General features: G+C 45.6%; 1 protein-coding gene across 1 annotated transcript; it reads right to left on the bottom strand.

Annotated features, from left to right (window-relative positions):
- Positions 1-1,732: 1,732 nt before the first annotated feature.
- On the bottom strand, positions 1,733-17,247 carry LOC117495800 (interferon-induced protein with tetratricopeptide repeats 2-like). The gene is made up of 2 exons (XM_034147331.1): positions 17,127-17,247; positions 1,733-3,163 (listed from the first exon to the last, which is right to left on the bottom strand). The coding sequence occupies exons 1-2, from the start codon at positions 17,129-17,131 to the stop codon at positions 1,876-1,878; spliced, it is 1,293 nt and encodes a 430-aa protein (XP_034003222.1). The 5' UTR covers positions 17,132-17,247; the 3' UTR covers positions 1,733-1,875.
- Positions 17,248-18,153: the final 906 nt, after the last annotated feature.

Below are 18,153 nucleotides of genomic sequence, written 5' to 3'. Positions count from 1 at the left end.
AGAAATCATTTCAAAGGGACACAGACACATTGGATTCACCTATGGACTAACTTCAGCAGCGTTTTTATCGTTTTAATGCCATTGAAGACCACTTTGGAGAGACTACAGAGCCAAGGCAAGAATGTTAGCATTTTTAGCTACCTAGCGTCACCTGTTTTGATGTCTGTTTTTGTTTATAAAGTCGCGAGTTCTTATCATAGAGTGATAATGTATGTACCCATCGATTCTGTGTCATCCCACGATCAGATCGATGGGTTGGATGTGCAGAAAGGATAAATAATAAGGTTTTATGAGTGAGTTTTCGGTGCAGTAATCTGTTAGCATTTTTCGCTCTTTGCTAATTCAGAGGCTCAGCGTTAGCATTGTGGGGTTTTTTTTTGAAAATAAAATAAAAATGATCAGTTTGATGAGTTTCTTCCCGTTACATGGATATAAAACATTCATAGTTTATTAAATATTAAGATGCCTCAGACACTGTTTCCTGCAAGATGTTGCGGGAGGGCCCCGGTACCGGGGTCTCTTGGGCTTAACAGGTTAAAGATATCAACGTGGTTTTGTGAATCGTGTTTAAAAGTGTTTTGAGAGAATGAGCCATGTATAGAAAGTATACTTGTATTCAGTCCATCTGCAGCCTTTCAGCCTCATTCTGTGGTTCACACACAACACTCGGACATTTGTTAGAAATAAAGACCCTGATTTAATTAGTCGTGTGTTTTTGGAAGTTGGAAGAAAACAAGGACCAAAGTCATGATTGATGTTTCAGGATTTTATTTACAGTAATATGAATATGTTAAGATAAAACAACACATACTAAAAGTACAGTTGTGATTTCAGTTTTCACCGTTCACCATATAACTAGAAGGACATGTACAAATCAAAAAAAAAAAATGTGATAATAATATATTATTTACATATGGCTCCAATACAATTTTCAATAACAAGTACATTTATCAATACTCTGGCTTAACACTTTAATTCCAAAACACAAATCTTGGAAATGATTTAAAGTTATCAATAAACACTTTTCTAATAAAGAGTTTATTCTTTAAAAGTATCCACATATTTTGGTTGTAGCTTAAAAGGTTTGAGTTTACAAAGATTAGCAAACATTATGTATATTTCATAGTTTTTGTATTTAACAATTAAGACACAGCCTAAAAACAGTGCTAAGCTAATTTGTATTTTTAAATAGCGTTTGTCTGCTACTAAAGTGTAAAGCATATAACCTGCCTGCAAATAAGTTCAAAATACACACATTTAAGTCAGTTTTAATGATGAAAGTCTAAAACCAATATAGAAAAATGTATGTTACATTTTCAGAGTATGGGTGTTGCTGCCTTGTGTACTACCCGACCAACTGAAAAAATTAATGTTTTTTCTTATTTGCAGCCAATCAAATGTATGAGTTTAGTTTAGTTTTTTTAGTTTTTTTCGAGCGTGTAAAACCAAAGAAAATACAAATGAAACAAAAGGTGATACAGACATGATACAGTACTATACAAATGAATGCAATAACAAAACGAAACATTTAATTAATAATTGAATAATCTGTAGTATCATTGTCTGATATCAATAATCAATAAAGCTTTATCTAATTACACGTCCGAAAAGGGGTCGGAAGAAGTTTTCACTTATTTAATCCGACCCCTTCTCCCTTTTTTTTTTTTACATCTTAATATATGTTAACATACTGTACAATATAAATGTATACTTATAATCTTGAATAATTTATATAATCATTCATATAATATATACAGGCAAGTTAGGACAATGGTCTCTATATATTTATTTATTGAGGATATATGAGGATGTACAGATTATTTTTGCTAATACAATATTTTCTTCCTGGATTTAAAATCATTGCTGTTTAGAACACTACGGCTCTTGCAGGTTTGCCAGAAAATCTATTATTTCTCCGCACATGCTGTTCCTGCGTCTGTCTCTAATCTTCTCCAGTTCTTTGATGCTGGCCTCACGAAAGAAGGATTGGTGCTGTATCTCTGCTGCCTTCATATGATATTGTATTGACATGTTGATATTGTGTTGTTTGTAAAACAAATAATTTGCATACTTGTTGTAAAGCATTTGTTTGTCTGCAGGTTCCAGATCCCTTTCTAGCAGTTCCTGATATATCTGATCAGCTTTAGCCAGACGTGACAGTGCGTATACATCTGCAATTTCTATTTTCTTCATAAGTGAGGAATCAGGGTAGAGAGCAATCGCCTCCTCAAGGAGAAGGATTGCTCTGTCTATCATGCTTTTCTCTAGGCGACTTTCCGTGGAATAAATGATCCTCCATTTGTAGCAGAGTGTAACACATCTCTTCAGATAACGCTCATCTGGATGGTTCTTCAGAGCCTCCTCTGCCAAATCAATGGCCTCATCATCAGATATATACCTTGTGTAAACCCATAGCAATGGTTTTAAACCACTGTAGCTGCTGACAGGACTTCTCAAAACCTTTGTGGCTAACTCACGTGCTTCATCTTCTATTCTTTCTCCTCTCTGAGCACATTGATCAAGGTAGTGAGCAGCAAGGTACAAGTTCTCTGGATCCTGTTCTTTAGCAATTCTCATTTTCTCCAAGATGTCATCTTCCAGCCCTGTCCTGCTGTGCTTAGAAGCATACATTAAGGCTAAGGCATGGCTAGTGTTCCACTCTCGTATCCCTGGCTGCATCTCGATGGCTCTCTGGAAGTAATCTACAACAAGTGTTTTGTCTCCACTGACCGTCATCAGCGCATAGGCTTTTTCAGCGTAGGTCTCTGGGTGGAGCTCCTCCTGGGATGGAGATGGGTATTTTTTATTCAGGGCGTCGATCTTATACAGGTAGGCCTCGCTCTCTGCTTGGTCTCCTAGGTGGTGGTGCAGCCAAGCCAGGTTCCCGTAGTTCACCACTAACCAGGGGCCCTCTGCGCTTCTTATCCGGCTGAAGGCCTCTGTAGCCGTGTTGAAGAACTTCTGGGCGTCTTCACTGAAGCCCAGCCTGTACTGAATGAACCCTTGCAGGTTGTAGATGTGACCCAGCCATCTGTTTCCATTCTCAGTACCAATGTCTAACAAGTTGTCCCTACAACGTAAAAGTAAGGACCCGTTGAGGTCAAGATCCCAGGTGAAGTGGCACTGCAGGGCCTCCAGTCTGGACATCAGTGTTTGAGCAGCACTAATAGAAAATAACAAAATAAAAAATATTAAAAAACATCCTGAATAGTTTAATACAAAATGCCTCTGAAGTTTGCAACATTTAAATACACACTGTTTAACTAATTTAAAGGAAGGGAGAATGGAAGGAAGGAATGGAGTAAAAAACACTGAATACTCAGATAGTAAATGATTAATTCCACTTAATCCCTGAAGATCATTATAAGTGAGGGTTGGAACGTAGAACGATTGGTAAATGGGAGACTTGCCTTCGGGCTCAACTCCCCCTTCAACAACAGAACACATGCATTACTGCTGCTTCTGTTTCAATCTGCGTGTCAATGTCACACTCTACTTTACCCCTTGCCCATTAGCAAACATGTTTTAACTCCTTCACTAACTCACAACTCGGAGGGAGCATTCCACCGTTTTCTGGCATAGACCCATGGCTTCAGACTTCAAGGTACTGACTCTCATCCTGACTGCTTCACACTCAGCTGCTAAGGGCCTAATGATTGCTGGACACCATGGTCTGCCAACAGAACCACATTGTCTCCAAATAGAAGAGGCACACTTATCAGGGACCTGGATTGGACAATCTCCTTTGGCGACTGAAATTTAAATTCGTGTTCATGGATATATTAAAGGTTATCAGGGAAAATCCCTGTGGAGGCCAGAACTCAGACAGAGAGAAAACAGACGCAGCTAGTAAAAAGTGGAGGCAACATAATAAATAAATAATAAGGGAATTAATGGATAAAAAGAGTATGACAATAACAGAAGAGTAGGGATAAAAGGTGTTACAAAGAAAGGGAGAAAAGAAGGAAGAAAGGAAAGGCAGAAAGGTAAGAGATCTTTAAAAAAAGAAGTTGGATGAAGTTAAATTGTGATCAAAACGTTTGAGACCCACTGAGACAACTTAGACTAAAGTGAACTATCTAAACCCTCAGAGTCCTTTACCTCACTGAGCCTCTCAGTCTGACAGGACAGAACTCTCCCTCCACATTATTGTAGAAACAGCTTCTTATCCGTTAGTGTGGCACCCCTGGGATGTGTGAGTACATTAATATAATAATTATTAATATTTAGAGTTAGAATATACCTTTATTTTGTACATCTGTCTATTTTCATTTCATTAACGGGTTTGAGAAATGCATTTATTAGTATGGCGGAACGTTTGTATTCCGGGGACTGGTTAGAGGGACGGACTTCCGGTGTTTCCTCAGAAGCAATCTGGAAGGAAACCAAATAACCCGTGTCCTCAATAGGCGCGTTCACACTGGAGTACTTTTCACCGTACTTTTCGCGTTTAGTTCCGTTAGTACCCCTTATGTCGCGTTCACACCAAAAAGAGCACTTAATCCCGGGAACTTTTACCCCAATTTTTAGTGCCTGCTGAGAGATGGTACTTTCCTGGGGGAAAAAAGTGCCCCAGTTCTGATTGGCTGGGCGAATTGCAAACCACGCCCCGTAAAACTCTGAAATGTTTTGTAGAGCCGCCATTTTATTATCCTCGCATTAGCATTATTAGCATTAGCATTCACCCAGCGCACAAACGCAGAGAGACTAACTTATGGCAACACAAAATAAAACATGGGAGCGGTGGAGATGAGGAGGTGTCGGCGTTCTGGCGATTTACTCGGAAGGCTTCAGTAGACGCTGCTGGGAGTCCCAGCAGCTTCTAATCAAATCAAATCAAATCAGGTTTTATTTATAAAGCACATTTAAAAGCGATTTTTGGTCGAGCCAAAGTGCTGTACATGTAATAAAAACACATTACTACAATCACAATAAAAGACAATAAATTACAACAGATATATATAAAAAATAAAATAAAAAAAACACAAGGAAAAGTCAGGAGTCGTGCTCCGCTCTAACTAGAAAGCCAGAGAGAAGAAGTGTGTTTTTAGTGTAGATTTAAAAACCCCTAGGGTCTGGGCCGACCTCACATGGAGGGGCAGAGTGTTCCAGAGCCTAGGGCCAGCTGCTGCGAAGGCTCGGTGCCCTCGGGTTTTGAGCCTGGTCTTGGGCACTACCAGCAGCAGCTGGTCAGCAGACCTTAAAGCTCTGGCTGGGGTGTAGCGCTGGAGGAGTTCAGCTATATAGGCCGGAGCCAGCCCATTTAGTGCTTTAAAAACAAATAAAAGGATTTTAAAATCAATTCTGAACCGAACTGGAAGCCAGAATAGGGGTGATGTGGTCACGCTTTTTGTGGCCAGTCAGCAAACGTGCAGCTGCGTTTTGGACTAGCTGCAGGCGTTTAATTGAGGCCTGGTCCATACCCACATACAGAGCGTTGCAATAGTCCAGTCTCGAGGTTACAAAGGCGTTAATAACCCTTTCTAAGTCATTAAAAGATAAATACGACTTGGTTTTGGCCAATAGTCTTATTTTAAAAAAGCAGGATTTGACTACGGTGCTGACCTGCTTGTCGAATTTAAAAGTGCTAGTAAAGGTCACTCCAAGGTTCATGACCGAGGGGAGGATGTTTTTTTTTGAGAGAGCCCAGAATATCAACCGGAGAGGCTGGAGGTTGGGGTCCAAAAAAGTCTTGCTCTCGTTGAGGTTGAGAAAGTTTTTGCTCAGCCAGGATTTTATCTCTGTTAAGCAGTCCATCAACTGCTGTAGTGAGTGTTTGACATTTGCTTTGGGAGGCAGATAGATCTGTACATCATCGGCGTAGCAGTGGAAGGGAATATTATGTTTTGTGAGAATTGAACCTAGGGGCCAGTCCCCAACTCCGGGGACTTCCGGCCGGGGACTCTGGGTGGCAGTATACGCCGTGAAGTTGTTTGCGGCCTGCCAGTAAACCCAAAGCAGAAGAAGACGAAGTGACGTCAGCGGCTCATTTGCGTAATCTTCCCTCAGGGAATTTATTCCGGTGTGAACGCGATCTGTACTAAGTGCCCTGGGGTAATAAGTGCCGGGGCACTGAGTGCCGGCACTGAGTACGGCAAAGTACTTGGTGTGAACGCGGCTATTGCTCCTGTCTCACCTGCTCATTACAGGTTGGTAAAAGGTGCAAAAATCATATGAACCCCCCATAATGTTCGCGTATATGGTGTGACGGCCCACTAAAAGTGTGGAGTGTTAGTATCGCTGTTTACATGTTTAAAAGAGTGTATGAATGTGTGTGCGTATTAGCTTAGCTTTCCCCGGGCGGCGCCATCTTGGGGATAACGTGGTCTGACACGGAGATGGTGCGAGTGAGATAGTGTGTCTGAAGGCTCCCGCCCACTAAATATTTCCATACATGTGTAGTTATTAATGAAGTTATGAATAAATATGCACCTTATGAAAGGTATAGTTTAGGTAGTGTTATACTGGATGTTTGTTACACAAGTACTATGCTGTAGTGTTTGTAGCATTATGATTCTATAGTTTAAATGCATTTTAGTGACCTGCAATGAATGGCAGAAGGGTAATAGTCAAAATTACAGTTTCAAGGGATATTTAATACAGGTTTAATACTGTAAAACAAGATGTATGAAAGGTACAAAAGATTAGTGAATGTAAAGTTCAGCTTAAATGTGTGTTTGTCACAGAAGGGGTTATTGACAGTGGATGTGAGTTGATGGAGCTGTCAGAAAAGTGAATGATACTGTAAATACACTGAAATGCATAAGAGAATTAAGATGTTTAAATAAGTTTGTGTAATAAAACTACCAGCAGAAGCAATCTGGAAGGAAACCAAATAACCTGTGTCCTCATTGCTCCTGTCTCACCTGCTCTCATTACAGGTATCATAACTGTTACTGTGGTCCTCATATCGGGGACCCGTAACATTAGCGCAGCAGAAGCTAACAACAATCCCCCGCCGGTACGGTGCTCTCTCTCTCTCTCTCTCCTCTCTCTCTCTCTCTCTCTCTCTCTCTCTCTCTCTCTCTCTCTCTCTCTCTCTCTCCTCTCTCTCTCTCTCTCTCTCTCTCCTCTCTCTCTCTCTCTCTCTCTCTCTCTCACTTTGGCTGTGAGCTGCGGGCACCTGATAAGCCAACATCCCCCACTTTCATCACTCACAGCGCCCATCATACAGGGCAAATGGAAAATGTAACCGTGGTGAAAAGGGTGTTATCTTTACTTAATTATGAATGTTGTTACATCAAGGCTGAAAATTCGTTTTGTATTATATTTGTATTTAATCTTGTGGAAGTGCAGATCCCCTGCCCTCCATCAGCCCTACTTCCCACGGCCCTGTCTAAGGGAGGATCAGAACAACAGCATTCTTTGTTTTCTCTCGTTTCCCACGAATGAAAACCTACTCTGTCACATATCTAAGAAGGGGGGGATAAATGTGCCTTAAAGGACACCTATCATGCTATATTTGAACAATATATTGTAGGGCCATACCTATATAAAGTATATAAATATAGTTTTTTTTTCAAAATACCAAACAGATCCTGCATTTTAGCCATGCCTCATTTCGCTCCATTTGCTCTTTCCAGCACTGTTTTTGCAGGGGGCTGATTCTGTGAGCTGCAGCTGACCACGCCCCCCTGCAGGAGAGGGGAGCGTGCTCTGAACAGCTGCTGGGCTGTCAGAAGAGGGGGGAGATCTCCGTCCTCCGTGTTTTATTATATTATTATATAGAGTCGTTATTCATTTGTTTTAAAGCTCAATAAATAACAAAGAAGACCTTTGACCGGCACTTTTCAAATTTTGTCCGGAACATTTAAACTTTAAGGGACATCTTGACCGGCGAAAAAAAACCTAACTGAAACTCTGCCGCACGGTCCCCTCGTTCCTTGGAAGAGGCGGAGAGGTGGGTGTTTGTCATCTGCTGGTGGACTAACCGAAGAGAATTACAGTGCTTGCCTCGACGGGGAGGGATTGCATTGAATTACAGCAGCAGGAGCAAACGCTTGCCTCGGGGAGGGAGAAAAAGAGCCACAGCGGAGAATAAACAGAAGGGCAACCATGGCAACCATGCGCGGGAAGTCTTCTTCGCTGCTTTTGTGGCAGACTATGCATATGTACTCCAGCTTCTCCAGCGCTTTCGAGCGGCAATGGCTGGCCGTGGCCCATCCCGCATTCCCCTGATAGGTGGATAGTTGGCCCAATAGCCGTAGCACCACCGTCCTGACGTCAGTAACGTGTTCAAATCTGGATCAGTTTTTATCAGATCCGTTGCAGCCCCGTTTTTAGAGATTTGGGTATGGAGGAAAATAGAGAGGGTTGTGTTTTCTGACACTTGGTGAGTTCCCTGGAACACCGGGGACACATATTCATGTATAAAAGACGTACAAAAGTGCATTTTACATGATAGGTCCCCTTTATCTTTCGTTTCACACTTGATTCCTTAAACTGGGTCATATTTTCTGTTAAATTGACGTGAGCAAAAGTGTTTGTCTTTCTATTTAAAGCTATATTCCTGGGACCCAGCCCATTGAAAATGTCCACTGTAGTGGACATTTTGTTAACATGCATCTCCTTTTACTCTTTTGAGCTACTCTATCAATCCCTGGTGTACTGTACAGAGGACATCCTGGTATTTCCAGTGATATGTCAGTGGTTAAAATTGCATGCTGGGAAGTTCCTCTTTCTTTTCATCCAAAATGGCTGGCATACCAAAACCAAAATGTTATAGAAGCAGGAGGAGAAGTCAAATATTGTTGAATAATTGTAATTTTTACCATGAAAATCATATATGTTCTTGTTTATTAACATGTGAGGAACTATATAATTAGTTCTGAAAGCAATTAAATAATTCAAGTTTTCAAATAACAGCTCTTTTATAAATGTCCATTCTAGTGGACGTCAGGACCATCTTCATGGACTTAATGACTCAATATTGCAGGAGACGGAACTGAAGCAGACGTTTTCTGTACCAGATAGTTCAGGGAGATTAAGATTTTTTGCTCTCAGATGATGAGAGAGATGAGGATTTCACTCCTGGGATAGAAGACGGGGTGTTACGGTTTTGTATTTATGTTTTCATTTTCCACCTTTGTTTTGAAATGTTTTCCTCCTTGTGTCTTCTCTGTTCCTTCTTCCTGTGTTTGCCTTCCTGTCGTTAGTTTCCCTGGTGTGTCTGATTGTGTTCACCTGTTGCCCTTGTGTTTCTGCCTCCCTTACCCCAGCTGTGTCTTGTCTTGTGATTACCCCTCTCTGTATTTAGTCTTGTCTTCCCCTGTGTGCCTGGTCGGTTCATTGTTGGTTTTTCCTGTCTCCCTCCATGTCAGTCACGGTCAGTTTTGTTTGTATTCGCTACCTTGTATTATCTATGTTTTTTCATGCCTTGTTTTTGTGCTCATCGGCTTTGGAATAAAGCTCGCCTTTTGTTTATAGACCTTTTTCCTTTTTGAAGTCTGCATTTGGGTCCTACCTTTGCCCAACCCTAACAGAATTAACCGACCAACATTGGACTCAGCAGATTCAGATTTTTTTATTCTCCAGGCGGAACGTCTTGGGTACTCTCTAGAGTACCTTTTTTATACCTGGTATGACGCCACATCTATACGGGGTAGAGTGGCTGCTTTGAAGGAGGCACGCCAGGAGGTTGCTCGCAAGCCCTGGCTCAGGGGTTTGTTGCCTGAGTGGCTACAACATTTTACATGTGTTCCTGGAAGCTTTTCTCAAGCCTCTAACCCTTTCCTGGGATCCGACTACTGTCCTGTTGGAGGTCCACGGCGTCTCCAAAAGGCCTCTAAGAGACGCAGGGCCAGGATTTCAGCCCGTGCCCCAGCAGCCATGGTTTCAGCCCCAGTTCTGGTCCCAGCAGCCATGGTGCCAGCCCCAGATCTGGCCCCAGCAGCCATTGTTCCAGCCCCAGCAGCCATGGTTTCAGCCCCAGTTCTGGCCCCAGCAGCCATGGTTCCGGCCCCAGTTCCGGCCCCAGCAGCCATGGTTCCGGCTTCAGTTTCGGCTCCAGTACTGGCTCCCCGGCCGACGCCAGCCCCCCGTGTTTTGTCAGTGGTTCGGCCCACTCCAGCCCCTTGTGTCCTGTCGGTGGTCCGGCCGACTCCAGCACCTCGTCTCCTGTTGGCTCTCCGGCCGACGCCAGCCCCCCGTGTCCTGTTGGCTCTACGGCCGACGCCTACCCCATGTACTGTACCGTTGGAGGTCCCGCCGACTGCTCTTCTGCCGGGGGTCCTGCCAACCCTATGTCCTGTCCCGTTGGAGGTCCCGCCGACTACTCTTCTGCCGGGGGTCCTGCCAATCCTATGTCCTGTGCCGTTGGATGTCCCGCCGACTACTCTCCTGCCGGGGGTCTTGCCAACTCCATGTCCTGTCCCATTGGGGGTCCCACCGACTACTCTTCTGCCGGGGGTCCTGCCAACCCTATGTCCTGTGCCGTTGGAGGTCCCGCCGACTACTCTTCTGCCGGGGGTCTTGCCAATCCTATGTCCTGTCCCGTTGGGGGTCCCGCCGACTACTCTTCTGCCGGGGGTCCTGCCAACCCTATGTCCTGTGCTGTTGGAGATCCCGCCGACTACTCTCCTGCCGGGGGTCTTGCCAACTCCATGTCCTGTCCCATTGGGGGTCCTGCCAACTACTCTTCTGCCGGGGGTCTTGCCAATCCTATGTCCTGTCCCGTTGGGGGTCCCACCGACAACTCTTGTGCCGGGGGTCCTGCCAACCCTGTGTCCTGTGCTGTTGGAGGTCCCGCCGACTACTCTCCTGCCGGGGGTCTTGCCAACCCTATGTCCTGTGCCGTTGGGGGTTCCGCTGAGGGTCCTGCCAACTCCACGTCCAGTATCGTTGGGGGTCCTGCCAACACCTGTTCCGCTGTGGGTCCTGCCAACCCCATGTCCTGTCCCGTTGGGGGTCCCGCCGACTACTGCTCCGCCGGGTTTCCTGCCAGCACCAGGTCCTGTCCTGTTGGGGGTCCCGCCGACACCTGCTCCGCCAGATTTCCTGCCTACACCATTTCCTGTCCTGTTGGGGGTCCCGCCGACACCTGTCCCGCCGGGGGTCCTGCCAGCTCCATGTTCTGTTCTGTTGGGGGTCCCGCCGACACCTGTCCCGCCAGGGGTCCTGCCAACTCTGTGTCCTGTCCTGTTGGAGGTCCCGCCGACACCTGTTCCACCAGGGGTCCTGCCAACTCTGTGTCCTGTTCCGTTGGGGGTCCAGTCGACACCAGCCCTTGCTCCGTCCGGGGTCCCGTTGACACCGGTCCATGTCATGTCCAGGATCCCGTCTACGCCTGTTCCGTCGGCTCCGGTTCCTGTCCGGCCGACAACGGGTCCTGCCCGGTCTCCGGAGCTGTCCCGTCAGCGCCTTCCTGCCCGTCCTCCGGAGCTGTTCCGTCATGGCCTTCCTGCCCGTCCTCCGGAGTTGTCCCGTCAGCACCTTCCTGCCCGGCCTCCGGAGCTGTCCCGTCAGTGCCTTCCTGCCCGTCCTCCGGAGCTGTCCCGTCGCCGCCTTCTTGTTCGCCCTCGAGCCCGGCCCCCTGACTCTTCCAGCCGCGGTCTTCGCCCTCGAGCCCGGCCCCCTGACTCTTCCAGCCGCTGCCTTCGCCCTCGAGCCCGGCCCTTGGGGTTTTCTTGGGACGTCTGGAATCCGTCCCTTGAGGGGGGGGTTCTGTTACGGTTTTGTATTTATGTTTTCATTTTCCACCTTTGTTTTGAAATGTTTTCCTCCTTGTGTCTTCTCTGTTCCTTCTTCCTGTGTTTGCCTTCCTGTCGTTAGTTTCCCTGGTGTGTCTGATTGTGTTCACCTGTTGCCCTTGTGTTTCTGCCTCCCTTACCCCAGCTGTGTCTTGTCTTGTGATTACCCCTCTCTGTATTTAGTCTTGTCTTCCCCTGTGTGCCTGGTCGGTTCATTGTTGGTTTTTCCTGTCTCCCTCCATGTCAGTCACGGTCAGTTTTGTTTGTATTCGCTACCTTGTATTATCTATGTTTTTTCATGCCTTGTTTTTGTGCTCATCGGCTTTGGAATAAAGCTCGCCTTTTGTTTATAGACCTTTTTCCTTTTTGAAGTCTGCATTTGGGTCCTACCTTTGCCCAACCCTAACAGAATTAACCGACCAACATTGGACTCAGCAGATTCAGATTTTTTTATTCTCCAGGCGGAACGTCTTGGGTACTCTCTAGAGTACCTTTTTTATACCTGGTATGACGCCACATCTATACGGGGTAGAGTGGCTGCTTTGAAGGAGGCACGCCAGGAGGTTGCTCGCAAGCCCTGGCTCAGGGGTTTGTTGCCTGAGTGGCTACAACATTTTACATGTGTTCCTGGAAGCTTTTCTCAAGCCTCTAACCCTTTCCTGGGATCCGACTACTGTCCTGTTGGAGGTCCACGGCGTCTCCAAAAGGCCTCTAAGAGACGCAGGGCCAGGATTTCAGCCCGTGCCCCAGCAGCCATGGTTTCAGCCCCAGTTCTGGTCCCAGCAGCCATGGTGCCAGCCCCAGATCTGGCCCCAGCAGCCATTGTTCCAGCCCCAGCAGCCATGGTTCCGGCCCCAGTTCTGGCCCCAGCAGCCATGGTTCCGGCCCCAGTTCCGGCCCCAGCAGCCATGGTTCCGGCTTCAGTTTCGGCTCCAGTACTGGCTCCCCGGCCGACTCCAGCCCCCCGTGTTTTGTCAGTGGTTCGGCCCACTCCAGCCCCTCGTGTCCTGTCGGTGGTCCGGCCGACTCCAGCACCTCGTCTCCTGTTGGCTCTCCGGCCGACGCCAGCCCCCCGTGTCCTGTTGGCTCTACGGCCGACGCCTACCCCATGTACTGTACCGTTGGAGGTCCCGCCGACTGCTCTTCTGCCGGGGGTCCTGCCAACCCTATGTCCTGTCCCGTTGGAGGTCCCGCCGACTACTCTTCTGCCGGGGGTCCTGCCAATCCTATGTCCTGTGCCGTTGGATGTCCCGCCGACTACTCTCCTGCCGGGGGTCTTGCCAACTCCATGTCCTGTCCCATTGGGGGTCCCACCGACTACTCTTCTGCCGGGGGTCCTGCCAACCCTATGTCCTGTGCCGTTGGAGGTCCCGCCGACTACTCTTCTGCCGGGGGTCTTGCCAATCCTATGTCCTGTCCCGTTGGGGGTCCCGCCGACTACTCTTCTGCCGGGGGTCCTGCCAACCCTATGTCCTGTGCTGTTGGAGATCCCGCCGACTACTCTCCTGCCGGGGGTCTTGCCAACTCCATGTCCTGTCCCATTGGGGGTCCTGCCAACTACTCTTCTGCCGGGGGTCTTGCCAATCCTATGTCCTGTCCCGTTGGGGGTCCCACCGACAACTCTTGTGCCGGGGGTCCTGCCAACCCTGTGTCCTGTGCTGTTGGAGGTCCCGCCGACTACTCTCCTGCCGGGGGTCTTGCCAACCCTATGTCCTGTGCCGTTGGGGGTTCCGCTGAGGGTCCTGCCAACTCCACGTCCAGTATCGTTGGGGGTCCTGCCAACACCTGTTCCGCTGTGGGTCCTGCCAACCCCATGTCCTGTCCCGTTGGGGGTCCCGCCGACTACTGCTCCGCCGGGTTTCCTGCCAGCATCAGGTCCTGTCCTGTTGGGGGTCCCGCCGACACCTGCTCCGCCAGATTTCCTGCCTACACCATTTCCTGTCCTGTTGGGGGTCCCGCCGACACCTGTCCCGCCGGGGGTCCTGCCAGCTCCATGTTCTGTTCTGTTGGGGGTCCCGCCGACACCTGTCCCGCCAGGGGTCCTGCCAACTCTGTGTCCTGTCCTGTTGGAGGTCCCGCCGACACATGTTCCACCAGGGGTCCTGCCAACTCTGTGTCCTGTTCCGTTGGGGGTCCAGTCGACACCAGCCCTTGCTCCGTCCGGGGTCCCGTTGACACCGGTCCATGTCATGTCCAGGATCCCGTCTACGCCTGTTCCGTCGGCTCCGGTTCCTGTCCGGCCGACAACGGGTCCTGCCCGGTCTCCGGAGCTGTCCCGTCAGCGCCTTCCTGCCCGGCCTCCGGAGTTGTCCCGTCAGCGCCTTCCTGCCCGGCCTCCGGAGTTGTCCCGTCAGCACCTTCCTGCCCGGCCTCCGGAGCTGTCCCGTCAGTGCCTTCCTGCCCGTCCTCCGGAGCTGTCCCGTCGCCGCCTTCTTGTTCGCCCTCGAGCCCGGCCCCCTGACTCTTCCAGCCGCGGTCTTCGCCCTCGAGCCCGGCCCCCTGACTCTTCCAGCCGCTGCCTTCGCCCTCGAGCCCGGCCCTTGGGGTTTTCTTGGGACGTCTGGAATCCGTCCCTTGAGGGGGGGGGGGTTCTGTTACGGTTTTGTATTTATGTTTTCATTTTCCACCTTTGTTTTGAAATGTTTTCCTCCTTGTGTCTTCTCTGTTCCTTCTTCCTGTGTTTGCCTTCCTGTCGTTAGTTTCCCTGGTGTGTCTGATTGTGTTCACCTGTTGCCCTTGTGTTTCTGCCTCCCTTACCCCAGCTGTGTCTTGTCTTTACCCCTCTCTGTATTTAGTCTTGTCTTCCCCTGTGTGCCTGGTCGGTTCATTGTTGGTTTTTCCTGTCTCCCTCCATGTCAGTCACGGTCAGTTTTGTTTGTATTCGCTACCTTGTATTATCTATGTTTTTTCATGCCTTGTTTTTGTGCTCATCGGCTTTGGAATAAAGCTCGCCTTTTGTTTATAGACCTTTTTCCTTTTTGAAGTCTGCATTTGGGTCCTACCTTTGCCCAACCCTAACACAGGGGGGAAAGATGCAGGAGGCTCCATGAGCGCACAGATACAGACAGACAGATAGGGACGAGCTGGAAAGACATGGCCCTCTGTGGGCCAAGAGTAACATGTATGTCTTATTGTTGTTTTTATTTTAAGTGGAGCCATGAAAAATGAGAATTGCCTCAGGAATGCAAGCTTTGTTTCTATGGGCATGGTCAAATGGAGACCACATCCATAAAAAGTCAAGATGACCCTACAGCCCGTGCCGACTGGAGTCAATGAGGTACTTTTCCCAGTACATTGACTACAAAGTCTTTGAAGATCTGGAAAAATTCACCAAAAAACAAACTAGTTTTTTAGTGACCGAATAAACAGCAATGTTCAGATCAATTACATTTCATGTATTAAATAAAAGTGAATGTATTAATATCACTCTACCATAAAACGTTACATAGTCTATTTGTTAATTTTGGCTGTCTTTTCAAACTAAAGGTCCTGACGTCCTCTACAGTGGACATACTGTAACATTTAAAAATTAAATTAAAAAAGTCTAAATTGCAAGATGTTTTTTTTAACCCTAAATAGGTAGGAAATCACACAAAAAAGGAAATTGGAAGACACTTTTTTTCCTCGGGTCCCAGGAGGATATGTCATTCCATAACAAACATTGATTTGGCCAGCTCAGCCATCAATGAATAATTAATAATAATAAATAATATTATTTTATTACATGTTGTATTTGTTGATTTTCAACGGCCCTAAAGGGTGGTCTAGCACTTTGAAATCAATTTGAATAATGTCTATTTCCCTCTTAATCTAACTATAATTTAAAGACAGTTGTGTTCATTTTAAGTTAATTGTACAGTACTACATTGGACTAGACACTGGAGTGCCAGACTCCTGAAAGAATAAGAAAAATATGACATAAAAGAGAGGACTTATCTTTGGTTACCAATGGCAGTATCACATGGCTTGATGTCATTTCCTCTGTGTCCTTTGACTTACAGTTTTTCTCTTCCTCTGCCAAATAAATAGGATTCGGCATGTTGAGGGACACAGTTTCAGTGTTATATGACTTATTTAAAATAATAGTAACAAAAAGTCAAGAAAAAGGCTATTTTAATATGCAGGTTGGTCACCAAGAAGGAGGGACCAGGAAATGCCCTTTTCCGTGCTCAAGAACTAATCATATTTTGATACCACTTTTCCTACAACTTCATTTTCATTGTGTCTAGCAAAACAAGTGCACTTTTTAACATTTTGGGATTATTTGAAATGTCATACGTGGGAGAGAAAATATCCTCCAATTTTGGAATGACCCATATTACAGGGTGTGTTGGTTGGTTGTTATCTTTATACAGTCTATGGTTGGTATACATCAATCACAGGTGAAGCTACAGGATGTACTTTGAGGGTTTGTGACTTTGCAGACCGTTTACATGCATAAAAACCTACATAACACACAAGGGGACGGGTAATAACAGGAAAAGCATGACATGGGACCTTTAAGCCTAACTTACCTACATTTGATGAATTTTTCTAATTTATGAGAGAATATACCTCACCTCGAGTGAGTGGCCCAGCCCTTCGTATATGTTTCTGTATGGTCCTCGGTGAAAAACGTTTAGACACCCCTGCTCTAAAGTGTGCTATTTTTGGATCATCACATTTCATAGGGAGGAAGGGAGACCGATAAAAATTTGAATGAACAGGAAGGGAGGGACGGATTTATTTTTTCTTTGTGTTAGTTGCTGGACACAAAATAACTGAGCTCTACAATGTACTGTGTTTGGTTGTCCATGGGAAGATTTAAATGTGATTTCATATGCAGCAAGGAACAAAGTAACTTTAATGAAGCAGTAGTAAAAAGTGGAGGCAACATAAGAAATAAATAATAAGGGAATGACTGGATTCAAAAAAAGTATCACAATAACAGAAGAGTAGGGAAAAAGGTGTTACAAAGAAGGGGAGAACAGAAGGAAGAAAGGTAAGAGATAATTAATAAAGGTTGATAGAGGTAAGGAAGGAGGATACAAGTAAGGTATAGATTGGTAGGAAGAAAGGTATGACATTGAGCAACAAAGTCGAACAAAGCAGACAGGAAATGTTACGGTGACTAAGGGAAATAAAATAGTTAATTCAAAAAAATGATTCTAAACAGATGGATTTAGCATTTCTCCTCCTGCTGAAATACGACCATGAAGAAATCAATCAGTTATAGGTTGATTATTAAAACAAAGAAAAATAAATATATAATTTTAAAATTCCTGTCAACCTGGCATAAATCGAAGAAATAAATTAAGAATTAAGAAGGAATGGATTGGGTGACTTTAAGGATCCATAAGGCTAAAAACGGTCCAATACTGTAACTCAATAAGACATTCATTAAATCCCAATGTTACTTATGATTAACTTTTACAGTGAAATCCAGAATCAGCAACTCACCTCATAATTCAGCTGTTTCCTGAGCTCTGTCGTTCTGTAAATGTTAGGAAGGTTTATGCTCTTGATGCTGTTGATTTGCTGTAAATGACGAGTTGTTGTTGAGCACGGAGCTTTAAATGCTCACTGCTGATAAATGTCAGAGGTGGGGCATTTATGCATAAATCTCATGAACTGCCCCTTGACTTTTGTTTCCAGTAATGGCAGGGAGGATCAGAACAACAGCATTCTTTGTTTTCTCTGTAGTTTCTCAAAGCGACATTTCAGAGGGGTAACATTTGTGTTGTCTTAATGCCCCTTAACTTTAGTTTCCCATGAATGAAAACCGACTCTGTCAAATATCGATCAAACTTTGGTTTCACACGTGAGTCATTAAACTGGGTAATATCTGTTCATTTGAAGTGGGCAAAAGTGTTTTTTCTTTTCTCTTTAAAGCTATAAGGGTCATTCCAGAATTGGAGGACATTTAGATGTCACAACTTTTGAAAAAGTAACCCTCTATTTCCTAATTTGATGTTATGTATTTGAGAACAACAGGTAGTAAACCATCACAAACAATCAATTGTAATAATGTCTATTTCCCTCTTAATCTAACTATAATTTAAACACAGTTGTGTTCATTTTGAACATTACATGTAGCTAAAGATCATACATTGTACTGCAGGAATTGCAACTCTGTAACTCTTTACTCTAATTATAGTAACAGGGTTGCAAATCAATGCCAATGTTAGCTTTTAGCTCAGAAATGAATGCCAGCAGCACAATGTAATGCTACTTTCAAGGCAAGGACTAACTTAGATATTCAACTAAAGAAAGATCAAAGTCAAAATCAACTTTATTGTCAATCTTCCAGTTTGTGTGTACAGACAGAGAGATCGAAATACCGTTTCCCACAATCCCGAATATAAAAACAAATATAAAAATATGTATGCAAATATGTATATACACAGTCAAAGACACATTTTTACATGTGCACACATTAAGACCTAAATAAAAACACAACAATAAATATGTACAAAATAAAAGTCAC

Source organism: Trematomus bernacchii, unplaced genomic scaffold (genome assembly GCF_902827165.1).
Source record: "Trematomus bernacchii unplaced genomic scaffold, fTreBer1.1, whole genome shotgun sequence".
NCBI lineage: Eukaryota > Metazoa > Chordata > Actinopteri > Perciformes > Nototheniidae > Trematomus > Trematomus bernacchii.
Note: the sequence above shows the minus strand (reverse complement) of the source record. Positions and strands in the feature narration are given on the sequence as shown.